Genomic DNA, 18,903 nt, shown 5'->3' on the forward strand with positions numbered 1-18,903 from the left:
AGAGGCCGCGGGGAGGGGGCACGCCCACGGCCAGCGGGACCTGCGGCCAGACGACAGATAATGTTATGAACAACCATCATTTGCTGGGTAAACAGCTTAGCTGTTTTCTAGCACAGACAGACAGAAGGTGATTGGCTGGTATGGGCAACTTCTTCAATGTACCATTGGCTGATACACTCTTTTCTGATTGTTATCTTGTCTGTCCTCTTTGCTATCACTTTTTGAACCTAGGACTGTGCCTGAGACTCGGGGGTTTTAGGTACACTTGTGTTCCCTGGTTTTATGGCTCCTACATCTAGATGACATTTTGTATACTAAGGACACATTGCAAACACTAGTGGAAAGATGGGCTGCTTCCTGAATAAACAACCCCTATTGGAATTGTCATTGTCTGTGTGCCTGGGCTGTTGCCCAAATGCAGCAGTGGCAGGCGGCTGTTTTACAGGCTGGGACAAAAGTCACGAGAATGCAATCTATAGTGTCACTGGGAATCAGGGCAGTGCCCCCCGTTTTAAATGACAAAAATGCCAAATCCATGTGACTCCTGCTGTAACATCTATTCCATTCTTCGTTTAAGTCCTAATAACTAGGCAAACATGTAGGAGCCTATTCTGACGGGTCTATAAAAAAAATAAAGACTGCTAGTTAAAGAGTTAGGACAGCCCTGAGAAGAGGGGGGCATGTGGGAGCCCTAAATCAATGACGTCACAGAGGTTCTAATATTTATGGACATGTAGCTGTCAGCGACGTCACTCATTGCTAGGCTGCCTGACCTCACACAAAGACACTATACACTGTGGGCCAATAGCTTCCAGCTGCTTTGCAGGACCTGTCTCAGAGGCTGATCTGTGCTGGCAGCCTGTACACAGCAGATGCGAGCAGCCTACTGTAATAGCGCTAAGTTATAAGCATTTTATACTGTGCGTGTTAATGAGCTGAGAGGAGGTTGATAAACGAAAGGGCTTGTGTCTGATTTCCCCTTTAGGCTACCACCAGCCCCGCACTTGCTAGGCAATCAGATGGGATACTGGCTCTCGTTACTCGTATGTAACATGCAGGCATAGGTAATGTTCTAGATCAGGAAGAGGCAACATGTACCTTCCCAACAGTTGTGGAACTACAAGGCCCAGCGTGCTCAGCTTCTGGCTGACCTGACATATTAAGATCTGATGTTTGTGTACTATTGATCTTGAAGCTATCGGATAGTTTCGCCAAATGCGTTACCTAACAGATGAATTGTATTTGGATGACAATTTTAGGCCTAGTTTGGTTGCCGCGTTGTCTGTGTGCGCCCGGGCTTATGGCGAGTCACAATCGGCTCACAACACTCCAATATCCTCCAGCACAACACTACCGTTTTACTACAGGATCTCATTTTGTGTAATTACTTTTCCTATTTATTCTTCTATGTTCATACCTTTACTTATATACTTGTAGCAAAAATACTTTATTGTACCTTATGTAACTAAATTGTGCCTCGAGTATTGCTGTCAATGCAAATGTTTTCCCATGCAATATATACGGATTATAGCTAAAAGAAGGCCTTACAATTTACGGTTTACAGCAGTTAAAAACACTGTTGAGATTTTTTTACATGTAATAATAAATTGCTAAATATGTACGTAAATCATTAGCTTATTACATATATGAATGGGTCAGTCGCCATTACATCTCACTACATATAGGACAGGTAATAATGAGCGCTTCCTGGGCATCTATCATCCACAGAGAGCGTATTGGGGACATCTGGGGAGAAAATTGAATGGTATTCTTCTGCTATAGATGCTGAACTCTCCAATCTCTTTAAGTTCCTCCTAGGTTCGTGGTCCAACCCACCGATCAGGACGGGATTTTCAGAAAGGCTGTGATTCTGAACTGCTCTGCCGAGGGTTACCCTGTGCCTACTATTGTGTGGAAGTACTCCAAAGGTAAGAGCCTTCGTGCTGTGTCTATTAGAATATAATCTCTGTGCTGATGATACTCAGATCTACCTCCCCCCCCACCCCCCCCCCCTCTCATCACTCGTATCTCCAACTGTCTCTTCCTGGATGTCCCAGCAATTTCTTAAACTTAACATGTTTAAGACCGAACTGATCATCTTCCCACCTTCCCATATAACCTCACACTGCCCATCTATAATGGGTGCAGGGTGTGCAGGGAACACGGGCCCCTGGGTCCAGAGGGGCCCCGCACCGCATACCCTGCACTCATAATATTACTTACCTCTCCGGAGTCCCACGTCGCCGCGGAGGTCTGCGCTGTAAAACGACTGAAAAATGGGCGCCATGGCCATTTTCCCGTCGTTTGCGCATGCGCAGTACAGGGAAAATGGCCGCCGCCGCCATTTTCCCGGTGACCAGCGCATTCTCTATAGATTCTGGGCGCACTTTAGTGCCCAGAGTCTATAACTCCGGCGCTGGCCGCGCACAGCTCAGTGCGCTGCCAGCCGCCGGACAGAGAAGATGGGGCCTGTGTTGGAGACTGTACACGGACCCCCTCCTCTCTAGAAACGCCCCTGCCTTCAAACCACATATCCAGCACCTCTCGCAGTCCTGTTATTTCCATCTCAAAAATATTTCCAAGATCAGACCCTTTCTCACCCAGGATGCTACTGAAACTCTCATCCTCTCACTGGTCATCTCCAGATTGGACTACTGTAACCTCCTCCTCTCTGACCTTCCTGACTCCCATCTCTCTCCTCTCCAGTCTATCCTTAATGCTGCTGCTCGGCTCATCTTCCTCTCCAAACATTCTACATCTGCCTCCCCTCTCCTACAAGCCCTCCAGTGGCTCCCCTTCCCCTTCAGAACCCAATTCAAGGTTCTCATACTCACTTAGAAAGCCCTCACCCATTCCTCTCTCATTTACATCTCAGACCTCATCTCCCTTCACATTGCTGTCCGCCTCTCCTACCAAGTGACGATTTCCTCCCACTACAGCCTCCAAGATTTTGCCCCTGCTGCTCCCCACCTCTGGAACTCTCTCCCTCTTCCCATTAGACTCTTCACCTCTCTACAAATCTTCAAACGGGCTCTCAATACCCTCTAATTCATCAAAGCCTTCCAGCTCTCATTCTAACCCGCTGCTACATGCTCCTTCCTTCCTGTGTACCCCATCTGTGTCACCCCTGTCTGTCTGCCTCGCCTCTTTAGAATGTAAGCGCTCATGATAAGGGCCTCTACCCTCATGTGCTTCTCCTTACTGATACTGTCATCTAGTCCTCACTGGGCACCTAACAGCTGGTTACGTACGCCTTGTTGCTAATTTGAGTGTTTTGATCGCTAATCTTGCAATGTATACAAACCATGTCCTTGTCCTGCATTGTACTGTGTCACTTGTTGCTTGTTCACTTATTTGTCTATGTACTATTTAAGGCACTGCGTAACACTTGTGGCGCCATATAAATAAAGTGTAGTAATAATAATAATATTACAATGTATAATGCTGTTACCCCTCTCATTTACTTTGCTGGCTTCGCATCCAGCACAGAATACAGTATAGACTCCTCCATCCTCAATGGCTCCACTCTCTCCTACTGTACATCTCTGACCTCATGTCTCCCACCCAGTCTGCTCCTCCACTCTGATCACCTCCTCTCACACACTCCCTCGCTCCATCAGACATCCTGCCAACCTCCGCCAATGAGCCCTCATAGCTCTCCGCCTCTCAGCACCTCTGACCGCCCACTTGCCCTCTCTCGCAGGTCACTTTCCCAGTTGCTCTCCTCCCTCACGGGCATGACCCCACTCCCTTTGCTCTCTCCTGCCAGCGCTATGCCTGGCACTAGGGCACATTTGAACGGCTTTGTAGGCTCATTGAGTGTTGTTTGCCCCTCCCCCTTGTGCCCCCATCATTGCTTTCTTTTATAAGAGCAATTCCCTATCCTACCCTCCATTACCCCTGCCCCTTCACTGTCTTTGGTTTCATCATCCAGTTCGTGGTTGTCCTGTGTCTCTATGTAATATTTATGGCACTGTAAGGGCCCTATAAATAAAAATGAATAATAATAATGACTTGTGTATGTTTGCTGTCTTCTCTGTTTTCCACCATGCACTGCCCAGTGGACCACCAGTGCCCGTCTACTCCTTTATATTACTGTATTATACGCTTCAAAATCTCACTTTTATTGGCCAGTTTTCTTATAGATACCTACAAGACAGTGGGCCTTATACAGTACAGAGGCGGACGGAACTAAAACATCAGACGCAAACGCTCGGGGTTTTAATTCTGCACATGTGTCCCGGTGGCTACCACCAGGGGTAGGCGGAGAGGCATTGCATTTAGACCCATGCAATTTCTGTAGGCATTCCTGGAGGGGTGGCTAAAAGCTGTGGACATGTTGGTGTTGGGGGCTGTATCAAAAGACTGAGCTCCACTGGCATTGGCGGCCAAGTTCCAACGGACACTCTGAGTAATCGTAGGATCGCTATAATGTACGATGGTGCGGCCAATGTTTCCGATCGATGGTGCCGCTTTGTGTGCATATTGGCGGATTCGTGCCAGGGCCTGTGGGCATCTCAATCGGCAGAGCAGATCTCGGGAAGAGCCTTGTGTAGTTACGCAGAGTACAGTAGTTCTCCTGCTGAGCCTTGTGTTAGACAGAGCAGGTCTCCTGCAGAGCTTTGTATAGTTAGGCAGAGCAGCTCTTTTGCAGAGCTTTGTGTAGTTAGGCAGAGCAGATCTCTTACAGCAGGGCCTTGTATAGTTCTGCAAAGCAGCTCTCCTGCAGAGACTTGTATAATTCGGCAGAGCAGCTCTCCAGCAGAGCTTTGTGTAGTTAGGCCGAGAAGTTCTACTGCAGAGCCTTGTATAGTTAGCTAGAGCAGCTCTCATGCAGAGCTTTGTATAGCTAGGCAGAGCAGCTTTCCTGCAGAGCTTTGTGTAGTTAGGCAGAGCAGCTTTCCTGCAGAGCTTTGTGTAGTTAGGCAGAGCAGCTTTCCTGCAGAGCTTTGTATAGTTCTGCAGAGCAGTTCTCCTGAACACTGGATGGAAATAATTGAAGTCTGTGCCTTAATATTGTGTCTGCCCTCTGCTGTAACCATTGTAATTTCTCCATTCCCTCAGGAAAGTCAGTGGAAAGCTTAATCACCAAGCGCTCATGCTCATTAAAATGTTTACGGCTCAAGTTTAGAAAATGGAAATGCAAACCTTCAATAATCTCAGGTGTAAAGAAACAAAGCATGAGTGAAATATTTGTATATGCTGCCCAGGGCCATGACCTCCAAGGAGAATACAGGACGAGTCTCCCATATCCAAAATATTTGGGACCAGGGGTATTTTTTATATTGGAATATTCCGTATTTTGGAATATTTGAATACCATAATGAAATATCTTGGGAATGGGACCCAAATCTACACATAATGCATTTGTTTCATATACACCTTATACACACAGCCTGCAGGTAATTTTATACAATATGTTTAATAATTTGGGGCTCTATTTATTAACATTATTTTTATTAAAATAAAGTGAAAAAGGGTGTTTTCACACCCTTTTCACATTATTTTAGTATCACCTATATTTACTAAAGGGCAATTGGAGTAGAATTCGTAAAATTCTACTCCAAGCCCTAATTATCACATATTTTTTAGTAAGCAGATAACATTTCCCATAATTGTAATGGGAAATGTGATCTGGCCAAAGTTACTAAAAATAAAATGTGAAAAAATACCGGGGGAAGCCCTGTGATAATAACGCCACCTGGAGGTGGCATTATCCAGGGTCTCCCCCAGTTACCGGACTCTTGCTCCGCTCTAACAGGCAGATCAGAACCGGGAACCGGCCCCAGTGATCAGCTGTGCGGTCTAAACAGACCACATGCTGATCACTGCTGGCGGGGGACTCGCGATCGCGGTCGGCGCATGCACAGGCACCTTGTCACTGTATTTTTTTCCGAAAAATACCGCGATAAGGCTGCGGAGGGGATTCGCAGGGACAGAGCTTTATCGCAAGCTCTGTCCCTGCAAGGGATTTTTAATAAATCCCTGTGATATTGCCTGAAATCACAATGCAAATTCAGTCGGTAATATCATACTACAATCTGCATTTTAATGCGGATTGTAGTAAATAGAGCCATCTGTGCCTTAAACAACATTTGTGTACAGTGGGCCTGATTTGTTACGGATTGCAGCTGCAACAGTGTACGCAGATCGGCTGATGGTGCGCACTGCACTTGCGTATGCATCGCAGTGCCCGTGCGTGAGTTGGCATTGCTATTGCACTGCAATCACCTACGCAGATACTGTACAAAGAAATTTTAGATCGAGGGTCAGGAAGTCAGCGTTTGGGGGTGGTGACGGGGGAGTGGTAGGAGATATGCAGGCGTGCCTGTCCGTGTGAACAACGTTGCATGGGCGAGCATATATTATCCACTGCGACGGCATACGCAGCTTGTGTACTCACTGCGTGCGATGAGGTTAGACATTTCTGAGTAAGGTCAGACCTGTTGTAATTGTGCGTGAGAGGCCGATGTCACTCCATGTTCCTGATGTATACGCAGGACTGCAAGGTGTTACGGATGTGAGATAGCGGTAGTGGGCGTCTACCCTCTTGTGCTACTCCTTATACTGTCATCTACACTTCACTCGGGCGCCTGACACCTGGTTGCTTACTGGAGTGTTATGATCACTAATGCAGAATTGTATATAGGCCTTGGGGTTGGGTATAAAATCCCGGCTGTCGGGATGCAGCTATTCAGAATACCGACACCCGGAATCCCGACACCCATAGGCACTAAAGTAAGTATTTTCCCTACCCCTACCCTAACCCACCCTCCCCAGTGCCTAAACCCAAACCCCCCTTCCTAGTGCCTAAATCTAACCTCCCCCTGCCCACACCCTAAACCTAAGACCCCCTACCCAGTGCCTAAACCTAACCCCCCTCCCCGCACCCTAATACTAACTCTCCCTCCCCGATTGCCTGACCCTAACCCTCCCCCTAATGTGAACCCCACTAGCTAACGCTAACCTCCAACTAACACCCCGATACTTACCTTCGGGATGCCGACAGTCAGGATACTGGTGCCGGGATCCCGACCTGTCGGGATTTCGGCGCCGGTATTTGAACCGACAGCATCCCAGACCTTGTCCTTGTCCTGCATTGTATTGTACTGTGTCACCTGTTGCTTTTTCACTTATTTGTCTATGTACTATGTAAGGAGCTGCGGAACCCTTGTGGCGCCATATAAATAAAGGATAATAATAATAGCAATCCTTAATGAATCAGGCCCAGTGTTCCCAGGGTGCCATCAAATCTTTATTATTTAACCAGATCCATAAATCACCTCTAGCCAAATTCAAAGGATCCATTTAAAAAAAAAAAAAAACTCTTAACTTTCAATTTAAAATGTAAAAAAAAAATCTTCATTGAGTAAATAGGATTTTATAAAGCCATTCATAGCGCACATTCAGAATGCAGCCCATCCATTGGCTAGGAACTAGTGACATCACTCAGGCTTGAATTGGTAAAACTGCTCGTATCTGAAGCTGTTCAAATTCTATAAAGTATAACTGAACTACGACCTGTTTTGTCATCAAAGTTTCACTAGGTGGAAACAGCGAGTCAGAGAGATTTGACGTCCAGTATTATTTTCCCTGCGAGTCTTGTCTCTGGGTCTACCTGTGATAGTAGTAGTGCTAGTGTATATGCAGTATTAGTACAGGCAGAAGTGTCATGCTTTATTGGGAGTTGCTACAGCAACCTTTGGGTACCTAGTGCCGGCAGGTTTTGCTGGGACCTTTGTTCCATAGCGGCTGGAAACCCACATCGTGCTCCATGTCTAATGCGTATCTCAATCCCTGCAGGTGCTGGAGTTCCGCAGTTTCAACCCATCGCCCTGAATGGTCGCATACAGCTCCTTGTTAATGGTTCTTTACTGATTAAACACATCCTGGAGGAAGATAGCGGATACTACCTCTGCAAGGTCAGCAATGATGTGGGAGCGGACGTCAGCAAGTCCATGTATCTCACGGTTAAAAGTAAGAAACGGAACCACTTATTTTTTTTGCTAACCAGGAATATATTTGTCGGCACAAGTTGTTTTTAGAAGTACAAAAATATGTGGGGAGACTTTATTTTATCATGTAAACTTAAACCTAAGGTATCTTTATTTGAAAGATTATGGTTACCTATAAATAAAACTATCTATCTCATATCTATCTCATATCTATCTCTCTATCTATCTCATATCTGTATCCAAATATCTATCTATCTATCTATCTATCTATCTATCTATCTATCTATCTATCTATCTATCTATCTATCTATCTATCTATCTATCTAATATCTGTATCCAAATATCTATCTATCTATCTATCTATCTATCTATCTATCTATCTATCTATCTATCTATCTATCTATCTATCTATCTATCTATCTATCCATCCATGACACCAATTAGCCATTACAACCACTGAGAGGTGAAGTGAATAACTGTGATAATCTTGTTACAATGGCACCTGTCATGCGGTGGGGTATATTAGGCAGCAGGTGAACAGTCAGTTATTGAAGTTGAAGTGTTAGAAGCAGGAAAAATGGGCAAACGTAAGGTTCTCAGTGACTGTGACAAGGAACATATTGTAATGGCTAGGGGACTGGGTCAGAGCATCTCCAACACAGCAGGTCCTGCGGAGTGTTCCCGGTATGCAGTGGTTAGTACCTACCAATAGTGGTCCAAGGACGGACAACAGGAGAACCGGTCACAGGCGCCCTAGGCTCATTGATGCATGTGGGGAGTGAAGGCTAGCCTGTCTGGTCCTATCCCATAGAAAAGCTACTGTAACACACATTGCTAAAAACGTTCATGCTGGCTATGATAGAAAGGTGTCAGAAGACACAGTGCAAGGTAGTTGCTGCCTATGGGTCTTCATAGCTGCAGACCGGGCATAGTGCCCATGCTGACTCCTGTCCATCGCTGAAATCGCCTACAATGGGCTCGTGAACGTCAGAGCTGGACCATGGAGCAATGGAAGAAGTTGGCCTGGTCTGATGAATCACGTTTTCTTTTACATCATGTGGACAGCCAGATGCATGTGCGTCGTTTGCCTGGGGAAAAGATGGCACCACTATGGGAAGATGGCAGCTGGCACAGGCAGTGTGATGCCCTGGGCAATGTCTGCTAGGAAACCTTGGGTCCTGGCATTCATGTGGATGTTACTGTGTCACGCGCCCCCTCACTGAACAACGTTACATACCAAGTACACCCCTTTCTGGCAACAGTGTTCCCTGATGGCAGAGGCCTCTTTCAGCAGGATAATGCGCCCTAACACGCGGCAGAGATTGTTAAGGAACGGTTTGTGGAACATGACAAAGAGTTCATGGTGCTGACCTGACCTCCAAGTTCCCCAGTTCTCAATCTGATTGAGTATTTGGGATGTGCTGCCAAAACAAACCCAAGCCATGGAGGCTCCACCTCGCACCTTACAGGACCTGATGTCTCTGCTGCTGACGCCTTGGCGTCAGATACCAGAGGACACTTTAATCTTATGGCTGACCGATATATCCATCTTATATCTGTCTGCCCCTGTCATATCTGACTCTTGTATCTATCTACATGTCTTTGTCTGTGATTATTTTACTGACAAAGATTTTGTACGCTGGATCCATCCACGGGCGCAAGCTTGTCCTGTCTTGTTTTGGCAGTGGGTGCTCCATCCTACTGTTCTGCATGTGCTGATCTCAGGACAGGCCCTCCCCGATTATTACAGGTACGATTCTAGCTGATATAAAGCATCATTTTTCCAATAGTTTGTTTAATAAAATCCGAGAACCCGGAAGTGCGGATGGTAATGTGCTGTATGTACCTGATGGAATTAATATTACACTTAGAGCTAAGGAAGTACAGTACAGTGCTGATATGCAGGGGCGTTTCTAGAGAGGAGGGGGCCTGTGTGCAGTCTCCAACACGAGCCCCCTCCTCTCCGCCCGACGGCCGCCAGTGCGGCCAGCGCCGGAGTTATAGACTCTGGACACTAGAGTGTACCCAGAGTCTATAGTGTATGCACAGGTCACCGGGAAAATGGCCGCGGCGGCCATTTTCCCTGTACTGTGCATGCGCAAACGACAGGAAAATGGCCGCAGCGGCCATTTTCCAGTCGTTTTACAGTGCCGGACCCCCGCGCCGACGTGGGACTCCAGAGAGGTAAGTAATATTATGGGTGCAGGGTGTGCGGTGCTGTGTTCCCCTGCTGATATGTAATAACAGAAATAGATGGGATGTCATTGGGGAAACACCGGTTGTAGGACTGTTGCCCGTCCCTTCTCTGTGTTAGGGTGGCTAGGGCTGGTTTGTCACCCTTACACACAGTCCCTGTGCCATTCCCAATGCTGCCAGCTGTGTGTGTCTGATTGTATCTACACCTGTTACCCGACAGACAGGTCTCTGCCAAATATTACTGGCAGAACACGGAGCACCAAGCCCGGGCCGCTATCAGCGGAGGGAAGTGAGCGCTCCCTCTAAACTCTATTGCGTACACAGTCATTCTTAAGAGAGTCGCTCTCTTACAGCGCTGCGGGTTTTTTCGCCATAGGAGGCAAATTTTAGGTGATTTAGTGCGATGTACCCACAGCTCCCATCCATTGTGTGCTGTTGGGCTGGGGTTGGAGCGCCCAGTGCACCCACTGTGGAATGCGGCTGCTGGAGAAATCCATTTGGTGCTTGGACCAGAGCCTGGACTTCATAGGGAGTAAAGTAGGAGTAAGTGATTGTTTCCAGGTTTTCCAGGCGGGTGACAGCTGATATGATACATTTATATCGGTGATAGGTGCGCAACGTGCTCTTTGGGGATGAAGGAAAAATTTGGGAGAGAACGGGATATTTATGACCAGAAGGGAGCTTACCAAATGCCTTATTCCCACCAGAGTGGTGTAAGCTTGGGAGAAGTCCACCGTACATGGAGAAAGGAGCCATCCTTCCGGCTGACCCACCACGGACATCATCATTTGTAACTTCTCTCTTTTATTCTGACACAAATTGCACTCATGGCCTTATTTTCCCATATTTCTTACCAGTCTTCCCCTGACAAAGGCCCTAATTCACTACGGATCGCAACTGCGATTGCAATAGCGATTACACACACATTTCAGCTGCGATAGTATGCTAATCCTTTGCGCTCGCTATGCCGTCGCAGCATTACACAGGGACGCCCACTTTACTTTACACACATCCGTAATGTTTAGCAGGACTGCGACGCCATCGGTAACATCGAGTACCATCGCAGCCTCACGAACAGTTGCACAATCTCTACCCTTACTCAGGAACTGCTAACTTCAGCGCACGCCATGAGTCCTCCAGCTGCGTAGGCATCGCAGTGGATAATCTATGCACGCCCCTGTACCTTTTGCCGACCACCCCCCGTTACCACCCACAAACAGAACTTCCTGTCAATCACTCTGCGATGGCTCTGTGATCACATTCCCGATTGCAGTGGCCATTTTGCGCACTGCGATGCATGCGCAGAAAGCAAAAATCGCCCGATTGCAAGCGTAATCGCAGTTGCGAATGGTAATGAATCAGGTCTAAAGCTCTTAATCAAATCCTGTTCCCAAGCAAGTTTGTGCCGGTGGAGTGAGTGGAGGATACCGAGATGAGGGCATAATATAATGAGAGATGGGTGAGTGCATCCGGACATACAGATGTGCCCTCATACATCTAGCCTCCTTGCACGTTATACAGCCCTTCTAGTCATGGCCATGCCATGGTGTGATTCTGTAGTGCTGAGCGTCTTCTCGTGCGATGTATTACATTCACATGCACCTTATTTACACAGCGATGTGAATAGGACGCACAAGCAGCTTCTGCTGATTAAAATGATATGCGGCATGCCTATATTCTGTGTGCGGGTGTATCTGCATGCGAAATGCTACATTACAGTGTCACAGTCGCTGACACCGTAACGTAGCATTTTGCATGCAGATGCACCCGCAGTCACACAGAACATAGGCATGCAGCATATCATTTTAATCAGAAGACGCTCGGTACTACCGATTCACACTGCTCTCACGCGTTCTGTGTAATGCGACTTGTAGTGCATAGATAGATGTATGTGATCACATCCGTAACTGGCGGGTCAACTCTCAAACCGAATGGCTGGAAGTGCGGTCAGCTGATGACCGGACACTAGCTGAGGTCACTGTCCTCAGTGTAACCTGCACATGTTCAGGCTCTGAGGGTTAGTAATCAGGTTTGATTGAGATTCCTGGTTGTTTTGGTCCCACAGCTGCTATAGTTTGGGATCAGGTCTTAAATGACTTAAGGGGTCTAGTTACTAAGCAGTGTTAGGAGACAGAGTGAAAAGTGATAATAAACTGATAAGGTGCCAGCCAATCAGCTCCCAACTGTCATCTCACAGGCTGTGTTTGAAAAATTACAGTTAGGAGCTGATTGGCTGGTACCTTATCACAGACTTATCACTTTTCACTCTATATCATAACACTGCTTAGTAAATAGACCCCTAAGGGCCTCATTCAGAAATCCGATAGTTGACGTCCATCTCCGGTGGTGAGAGATCTGCGTCTGCACAGATGCCGCACAGATCACTCGCAGCCGCCCCCTAAGTTGCAGCATGCTTGAGGGGCAGCGACGGAGAGTATTTGTAGGCGTCCCAAGGCCAGGGTTTGTGTCTTCCCACGCAGATTTCCTGACACAGCAGCGGATCACAGAAGCTGTTTTACACAAGACGCCTCTTGCAGCATTACTCCTATTTTCTCACAGCTGCTGCGTCCACAGATGCATCTGCTCTCTCCTGCGTCCCTCTCTCAATCAGGTCCCAAATTAGACGACTAAGGGCCTGATTGGGAGATGTAAGCACCTGCGATCCCATCCTGCAGCTGCTGAGCGGGAACATGCAAATGTCGCAGACGCTGAAGAATGCTTTGAAACGCCCACCTGCAGCTTTGCAAAACTAAGTAACTGCGTACAAAGACGCATCATCGGACGTATATCCAACAGTTATTGGTCTTCTGAGTACCCAACGGTCGCAAAGAATGGCCGCGGGACACAACAGCAGTTTTCCTGGCGTACGGGATCTCAGGCGCAGGCTGCGATACACCCCCAAAAAAGGTCATGCCCACTGTGTGCTTAGCCTTGTAGCCACCGGTCAGGTCTGAGCTAGCCATGCAGAACGCGCCACTTGCCCACTGTGTGCTTAGCCTTCTAGCCACCGGTCAGGTCTGAGCTAGCCATGCAGAACGTACCACTTGCCCACTGTGTGCTCAGCCTTATAGCCACTGGGCAGGCCTGAGCTAGCCATGCAGAACGCACCACTTGCCCACTGTGTGCTTAGCCTTATAGCCACTGGTGAGATCTGAGTTAACCATGCAGAACGCACCACTTACCCACTGTGTGCTCAGCCTTATAGCCACTGGTTAGGCCTGAGTTAGCCATGCAGAACGCACCACTTGCCCACTGTGTGCTCAGCCTTATAGCCACTAGTTAGGCCTGAGTTAGCCATGCAGAACGCACCACTCACCCACTGTATTCTCAGCCTTATAGCCACTGGTCAGGCCTGAGCTAGCCATGCAGAACGCACCACTTGCCCACTGTGTGCTCGGCCTTATAGCCACTGGTCAGGCCTGAGCTAGCCATGCAGAACGCACAACTCACCCCCTGTGTGCTCAGCCTTATAGCCACTGGTCAGGCCTGAGCTAGCCATGCAGAACGCACCACTCACCCACTGTGTGCTCAGCCTTATAGCCACTGGTCAGGCCTGAGCTAGCCATGCAGAACGCACCACTATGCACACTGTGTGCTCAGCCTTATAGCCACTGGTCAGGCCTGAGCTAGCCATGCAGAACGCACCACTTGCCCACTGTGTGCTTAGCCTTATAGCCACTGGTGAGATCTGAGTTAACCATGCAGAACGCACCACTTGCCCACTGTGTGCTCAGCATTATAGCCACTAGTTAGGCCTGAGTTAGCCATGCAGAACGCACCACTCACCCACTGTATTCTCAGCCTTATAGCCACTGGTCAGGCCTGAGCTAGCCATGCAGAACGCACCACTATGCCCACTGTGTGCTCAGCCTTATAGCCACTGGTCAGCATGCGCCGGTAATAGGGGGGGTGTGTCCTAATAGTGGTAGGCGTGGCCACGCCCCCTTGCCGAGAAAAAAAAGATTTGCAGGCGCGCTGGGGAGGGGTGGCGCTCTGAGCCCCCACAGCCCGGCGCAAGGCGATATGCCTGTGCGGGGGAGCGATCAGTGTGATCGCTCCCCCGTACAGGCATAGGAGACTGCTGTGGCTGCTGCTCAGCACACGCTGTGTGCTGGGCTGCTGTGAGGGGGGAGCGGCGCCGGCCCCGGGCCCCTGCCGGGCCCCTCAGGAAGCCCGGGCCCGGGTAATCTGTACCCGCTCCCCCCCCCCCTCTCGGCGCCCCTGCCCAGTGGTCAGGCCTGAGCTAGCCATGCAGAACGCACCACTATGCCCACTGTGGTATTCGGCTGTGGCTTTTTGTAGCTGCAGAAGTCTCAGTAAATATATGGAATATATAGTGTTCATTATCCTATGCTCATGTTTCCCTATTTATTCCTTTCCTGGGGATCTCTGAGCTAGCTGTAGCTGTCTCTGGCACTGTGAGGCGAGGGCCTGGAGTGCCCCAGCGCGCCACTTCCCTCTGGTTGCCATTAATTGATCCTGCATAAAGTGAGTAACAAGCACTGCAAGGTCACCCTTCCCGTCTTCCCTTCCCTACGAGCAGCCAGCAGGAGGCAAAGAGCTGGGTGTACCGCAGGCTGTTTTCTGGCGGACATACTGTAAATGGAAAATCATTTTTCAAGGCTTATTTTCCAGCCCTCTGTAGTGAAGTGACACATTCCCAGCATACATTGCATGTGTGTGACAGCACAGACAGCGTGCATGATATGGAAACAGGACCAGACGTTATTTACTAAAAACAGAACTAGAGGGAAAAAAAGTTGAATCCACACCAGAGCCATTCTATGCACATATATAGTACAGGCATATATACACGCGTATAGAACATGCATATAGATTACATAGATTACATACACAGCACAGGCATACAGTCTGGTGCATAAATATTGGGACATTGACAGAATTTTCATATTTTGGCCTCTATTCACCACCACAATGGCTTTGAAATGAAACAAACAAGATGTACTTTAACTGCTGACTTTCAGATTTAATTTGAGGGTAATTACATCCAAATCAGGTGAACGGTGTAGGAATTCTATATGTGCCTCCCCCCCCCCCCTGTTGCCGGGCCTGGTGGTGTCATGAGGAGGCTAGGGAGGTAGGTACGTATGCATTATGTTGTTGTTTACATGCTGACAATCCTAATACACATGCAGAGCAGCTAGTGGCAAAGTTGTGGGCAGATCAGTGTTTTGCACTGCGCATGCTCTGTAGCAGAGATTCTGAGTAGTATGAATGTCAGTGGTGTAAATCTTAATCCAAATGACTTCCTCACATACTGTAAAATAGGAATCCACCCATCTGTCATCCTAACCCTCTGTCCCATGCTCACTGTCTACCCCATCCGTGTCACCCCTGTCTGTTTGCCCATCCCCTTTAGAATGTACGCTCTCACGAGCAGGGCCCTCTTTCCTCTTGTGCTTATCCTTTCTTCACTTATTATCTACTCTATACTCAAAAGCACCTAACCCGTGACTTTTGCCATCCTGCTACTGTTGCAGCAATGTTTATATACTATGTACTTGTCTTGCATTACTTGAACTGTATGTCACTGTGTTCTTGTTCTGCTCAACTGTTTATGTACTATGTTTATGTACTGCGTAAGGCGCTGCGGAACCCTTGTGGCGCCATATAAATAAAGGATAATAATAATAAATAATAATAATTCTCCACTTACTACCAAATAGGTGGCAGTGAGGCATTCATATTTAGGCTACGTTGTGTGAGGGCGCGTCGATGGAAGAACGGGCCATGCTGAGTTGTGCGTACACAACTGTGCGGCTGTGTGCAGACACCTAGGGATAGGGGCGCTGTGGTCACTAGGAGGCATACAGCTCTGCAGGCGGGCAGATTTCCGCTCCTCGTTCCACACATTCAGTATGAGTGCAATTGACGCCAACTTGCATCTAACTCTGAATGGCCCCTTAGTGTATAATGTACATCTGTGTCCCCCCAGGGCGGCTTTCCTCATTGCCAGATGATACAGGGGGACACCTACTTCCAAATACCTCATTGTCAGGGCCGGTGCTAAGGTTTTCTGCGCTCCCTGCAAACTATAAATTTGTGCCCTACAATTTTTCTATAAATGGACAGTGCGCTCCTGCAAAAAGGGGCGTGTTCTCGCAAGAAAGGGGTGTGGTCACACAATATTACTCTCAATTCAAATTACACCACACAGTAGTGTCCCTGATTCAGATTACACAACACAGTAGTGTCCCTATTTCACATTACACCACATAGTAGTGTCCCTTATTCACATTACACCACATAGTAGTGTCCCCTTATTCACATTACACCACCTACAGTAGTGCGCCTTATACACATTACACCACACAGTAGTGTCTCTATTTCACATTACACCACATAGTAGTGTCTCTTATTCACATTACACCACACAGTAGTGTCCCTGATTCACATTACACCACACTATAGTGCCCCTTATACACATTATACCATACAGTAGGGCCCATTATTCACATTAAACCACACTGTAGTGTCGGATATTCACTTTACACCACACAGTAGTGTCCCTTATTCACATTACACCACACATTAGTGCCCCTTATACACAATGCCCGCAGTAGTAGTACCCCTTATACAATGCCCATAGCAGTAGTGCCTCTTACACATAATGCCCATAGTAATAGTGCCCCTTATGCAGTGCCCACAGTATTAGTGCCCCTTATGCAACACTGGTAGTGCCCCTTACGCAATACCCACACTAGTAGTACCCCTTACACATAGTGACACACATACAAAACTAACCTGAAGCCCCGCTCCTGTGCACGCTGCCCTTTGACTGCTCCTGCGCCCGGCACTGTGGGAGAGACATCATGACGTCTCTCCCTTCACCCACTGCGGGAGCCGGAAGGCGGAGCTCAGGAGTGAGCTCCAGTCTTTGGCTGCAGGTAAGGAGCTGCCAGGCACCTGCTGGTAACAAAATCTCAGCGGGCGCCCGGCAAACGGAGTAGGCAGTGGTGGTGTATCGCTGAGCACATCGCTGGCCCTGCGCCGCCGGGAGTCCCATGTGGTAATACATACACCATACAAACTACAGTATTTTATTTACATAAAAACATTTCGAAAACCCACATAGCACACAGTACAGTACATACAGTTTTGTCTTAAAATAATATACAACCCACTAAGAATTATACAGTAAGGGGCATATTCAATTGGACGCGAGGTAAAAAACCTTCACCCGTTACCCGTGGTATCCAATTAAAAAAAGTGGACGCAGGGTTTTCAGACCTGAAAACCCTACGTCACGTAAAAAAATTACACTTCCTCACCTCGGTGTCTCCGCGGCTCCCGGTGGCCTCTCCTCCATCTTCTCACTGGGATGGAGGCTGCTGGGAGTCCCGGGGGCTGCAGGGAGGCACAAAGGCAGCTGGGAGATGTAGTTCTCCCAGCACTTCTAACAGGGGGGCATACTTTCACTTGGGGGACACACACACACACTGGGGGTCACACACACACTCACTCATACACACTTAAAAACACTCACACACACTTGACATACTGCAGGTTCCGACGCCGAGGGAGAAGACAGCTCGTCGGAAGGTGAGTATTACTGACTAATTAAGCTAATTGGAAACTTACAATTGCTTAATTAGCCGTCGGGGTCCCATATCATTTCCCGACCATTTGTCCTAAAATTATGGATTTCACTCTGGATGTGCTAAAAAAATCAAAAACTCTGCTCCTAGTTGCGGGTGCGGGATTTTTGCTATTCTCGCCCCCAATTGAATATGCCCCTAAGTATCACTCGCTAGTCACATAGGTGAGATTATGGCTTGCAGGTTTACCTCCTCCCCCCCCCCCCCCCCTTTTGTGGCACAGGGGCCACTAGGCCTGGTTCGAGAATGGTCTTTAGTGGATGAAAGACACGTTGCGCCATCTGCTGGATGTAAAAAGTGCTGCTACACTATAGCTTTTTTTTTAATGAGAGCTGTATCAGGACCTATATCACACTTGGAGGTGCATGAAGTATAAAATATTAGCCCAATGTAATAAATAGGATCTCTCCCACCTTACAACAAACAAGACTGCACTCAGTAAGGCTCTCCTGCAGATATATACATTCTTATATTTGTATTGTGTGACGTCATACATGGGGAGCAGCAGTGTACACTCTATAAATCTGCCTGATACCCAGTCTCTGTATATTACAATGTTTATTCACGCCAGTTGTAAAGAGCACTATGTAAATACATTTTACATAAATATCAGAGTGCACACATTCATATATCATCTACTCGTGTCCTTGTGCAAATGTGAAGGGGAAAATCTGCATTCCCCAATATAACAAAGCTTTGGTATAATAAAGCAGTAGATGTATTCCTTTATGGATACAGGAGAGCTCAGCCTGATATCTAAGCGAGGTCGCACATCTTTCATTTTAAATATTTAACAAACTTTAACTAAACTGACTGTACTCGGTGGCAAGCTGTTTTTGCTTAACACTACAAAGGCTCTTTGAAGTGGGAAGACTGTGAAATACCTTAATCTTCTTGGTGAATGACAGAAGTGTGATACTGATTTTAAAAGCTCACAGAGTAGACGGTTTAAATCCTTATCTAGCAGAATCACATTTATATAACCAGCACTCCACCATTGGGAAATGGCCATAATATCATTTTAATATGTTATGTTGCCAGAAGTGGAACTATTGGCATGCTGTTACTCTTCAGCCCTGATTATAAAAGCAACATTTTTCAATGTTGTAAAATAGCTGATACTATTTTTTTGT

General features: G+C 47.5%; 1 protein-coding gene across 1 annotated transcript in view; it reads left to right on the forward strand.

The window, feature by feature from the left end:
- LOC148478247 (cell adhesion molecule DSCAM) overlaps positions 1 to 18,903 on the forward strand; it is a gene marked incomplete at its 3' end in the record, with an annotated part of 235,003 nt that overhangs the window by 45,513 nt on the left and 170,587 nt on the right. Inside the window, exons 8-9 of the mRNA XM_088455734.1 lie at positions 1,809 to 1,928; positions 7,804 to 7,977. Of these exons, the coding sequence (XP_088311860.1) occupies positions 1,809 to 1,928; positions 7,804 to 7,977 (294 nt within the window). The remainder of the gene's footprint in view (positions 1 to 1,808; positions 1,929 to 7,803; positions 7,978 to 18,903) is intronic.

The sequence above is a fragment of the Taudactylus pleione genome, unplaced genomic scaffold, assembly GCF_031769625.1.
Source record: "Taudactylus pleione unplaced genomic scaffold, aTauple2 ptg000668l, whole genome shotgun sequence".
In the NCBI taxonomy this organism is placed as follows: Eukaryota; Metazoa; Chordata; class Amphibia; order Anura; family Myobatrachidae; genus Taudactylus; species Taudactylus pleione.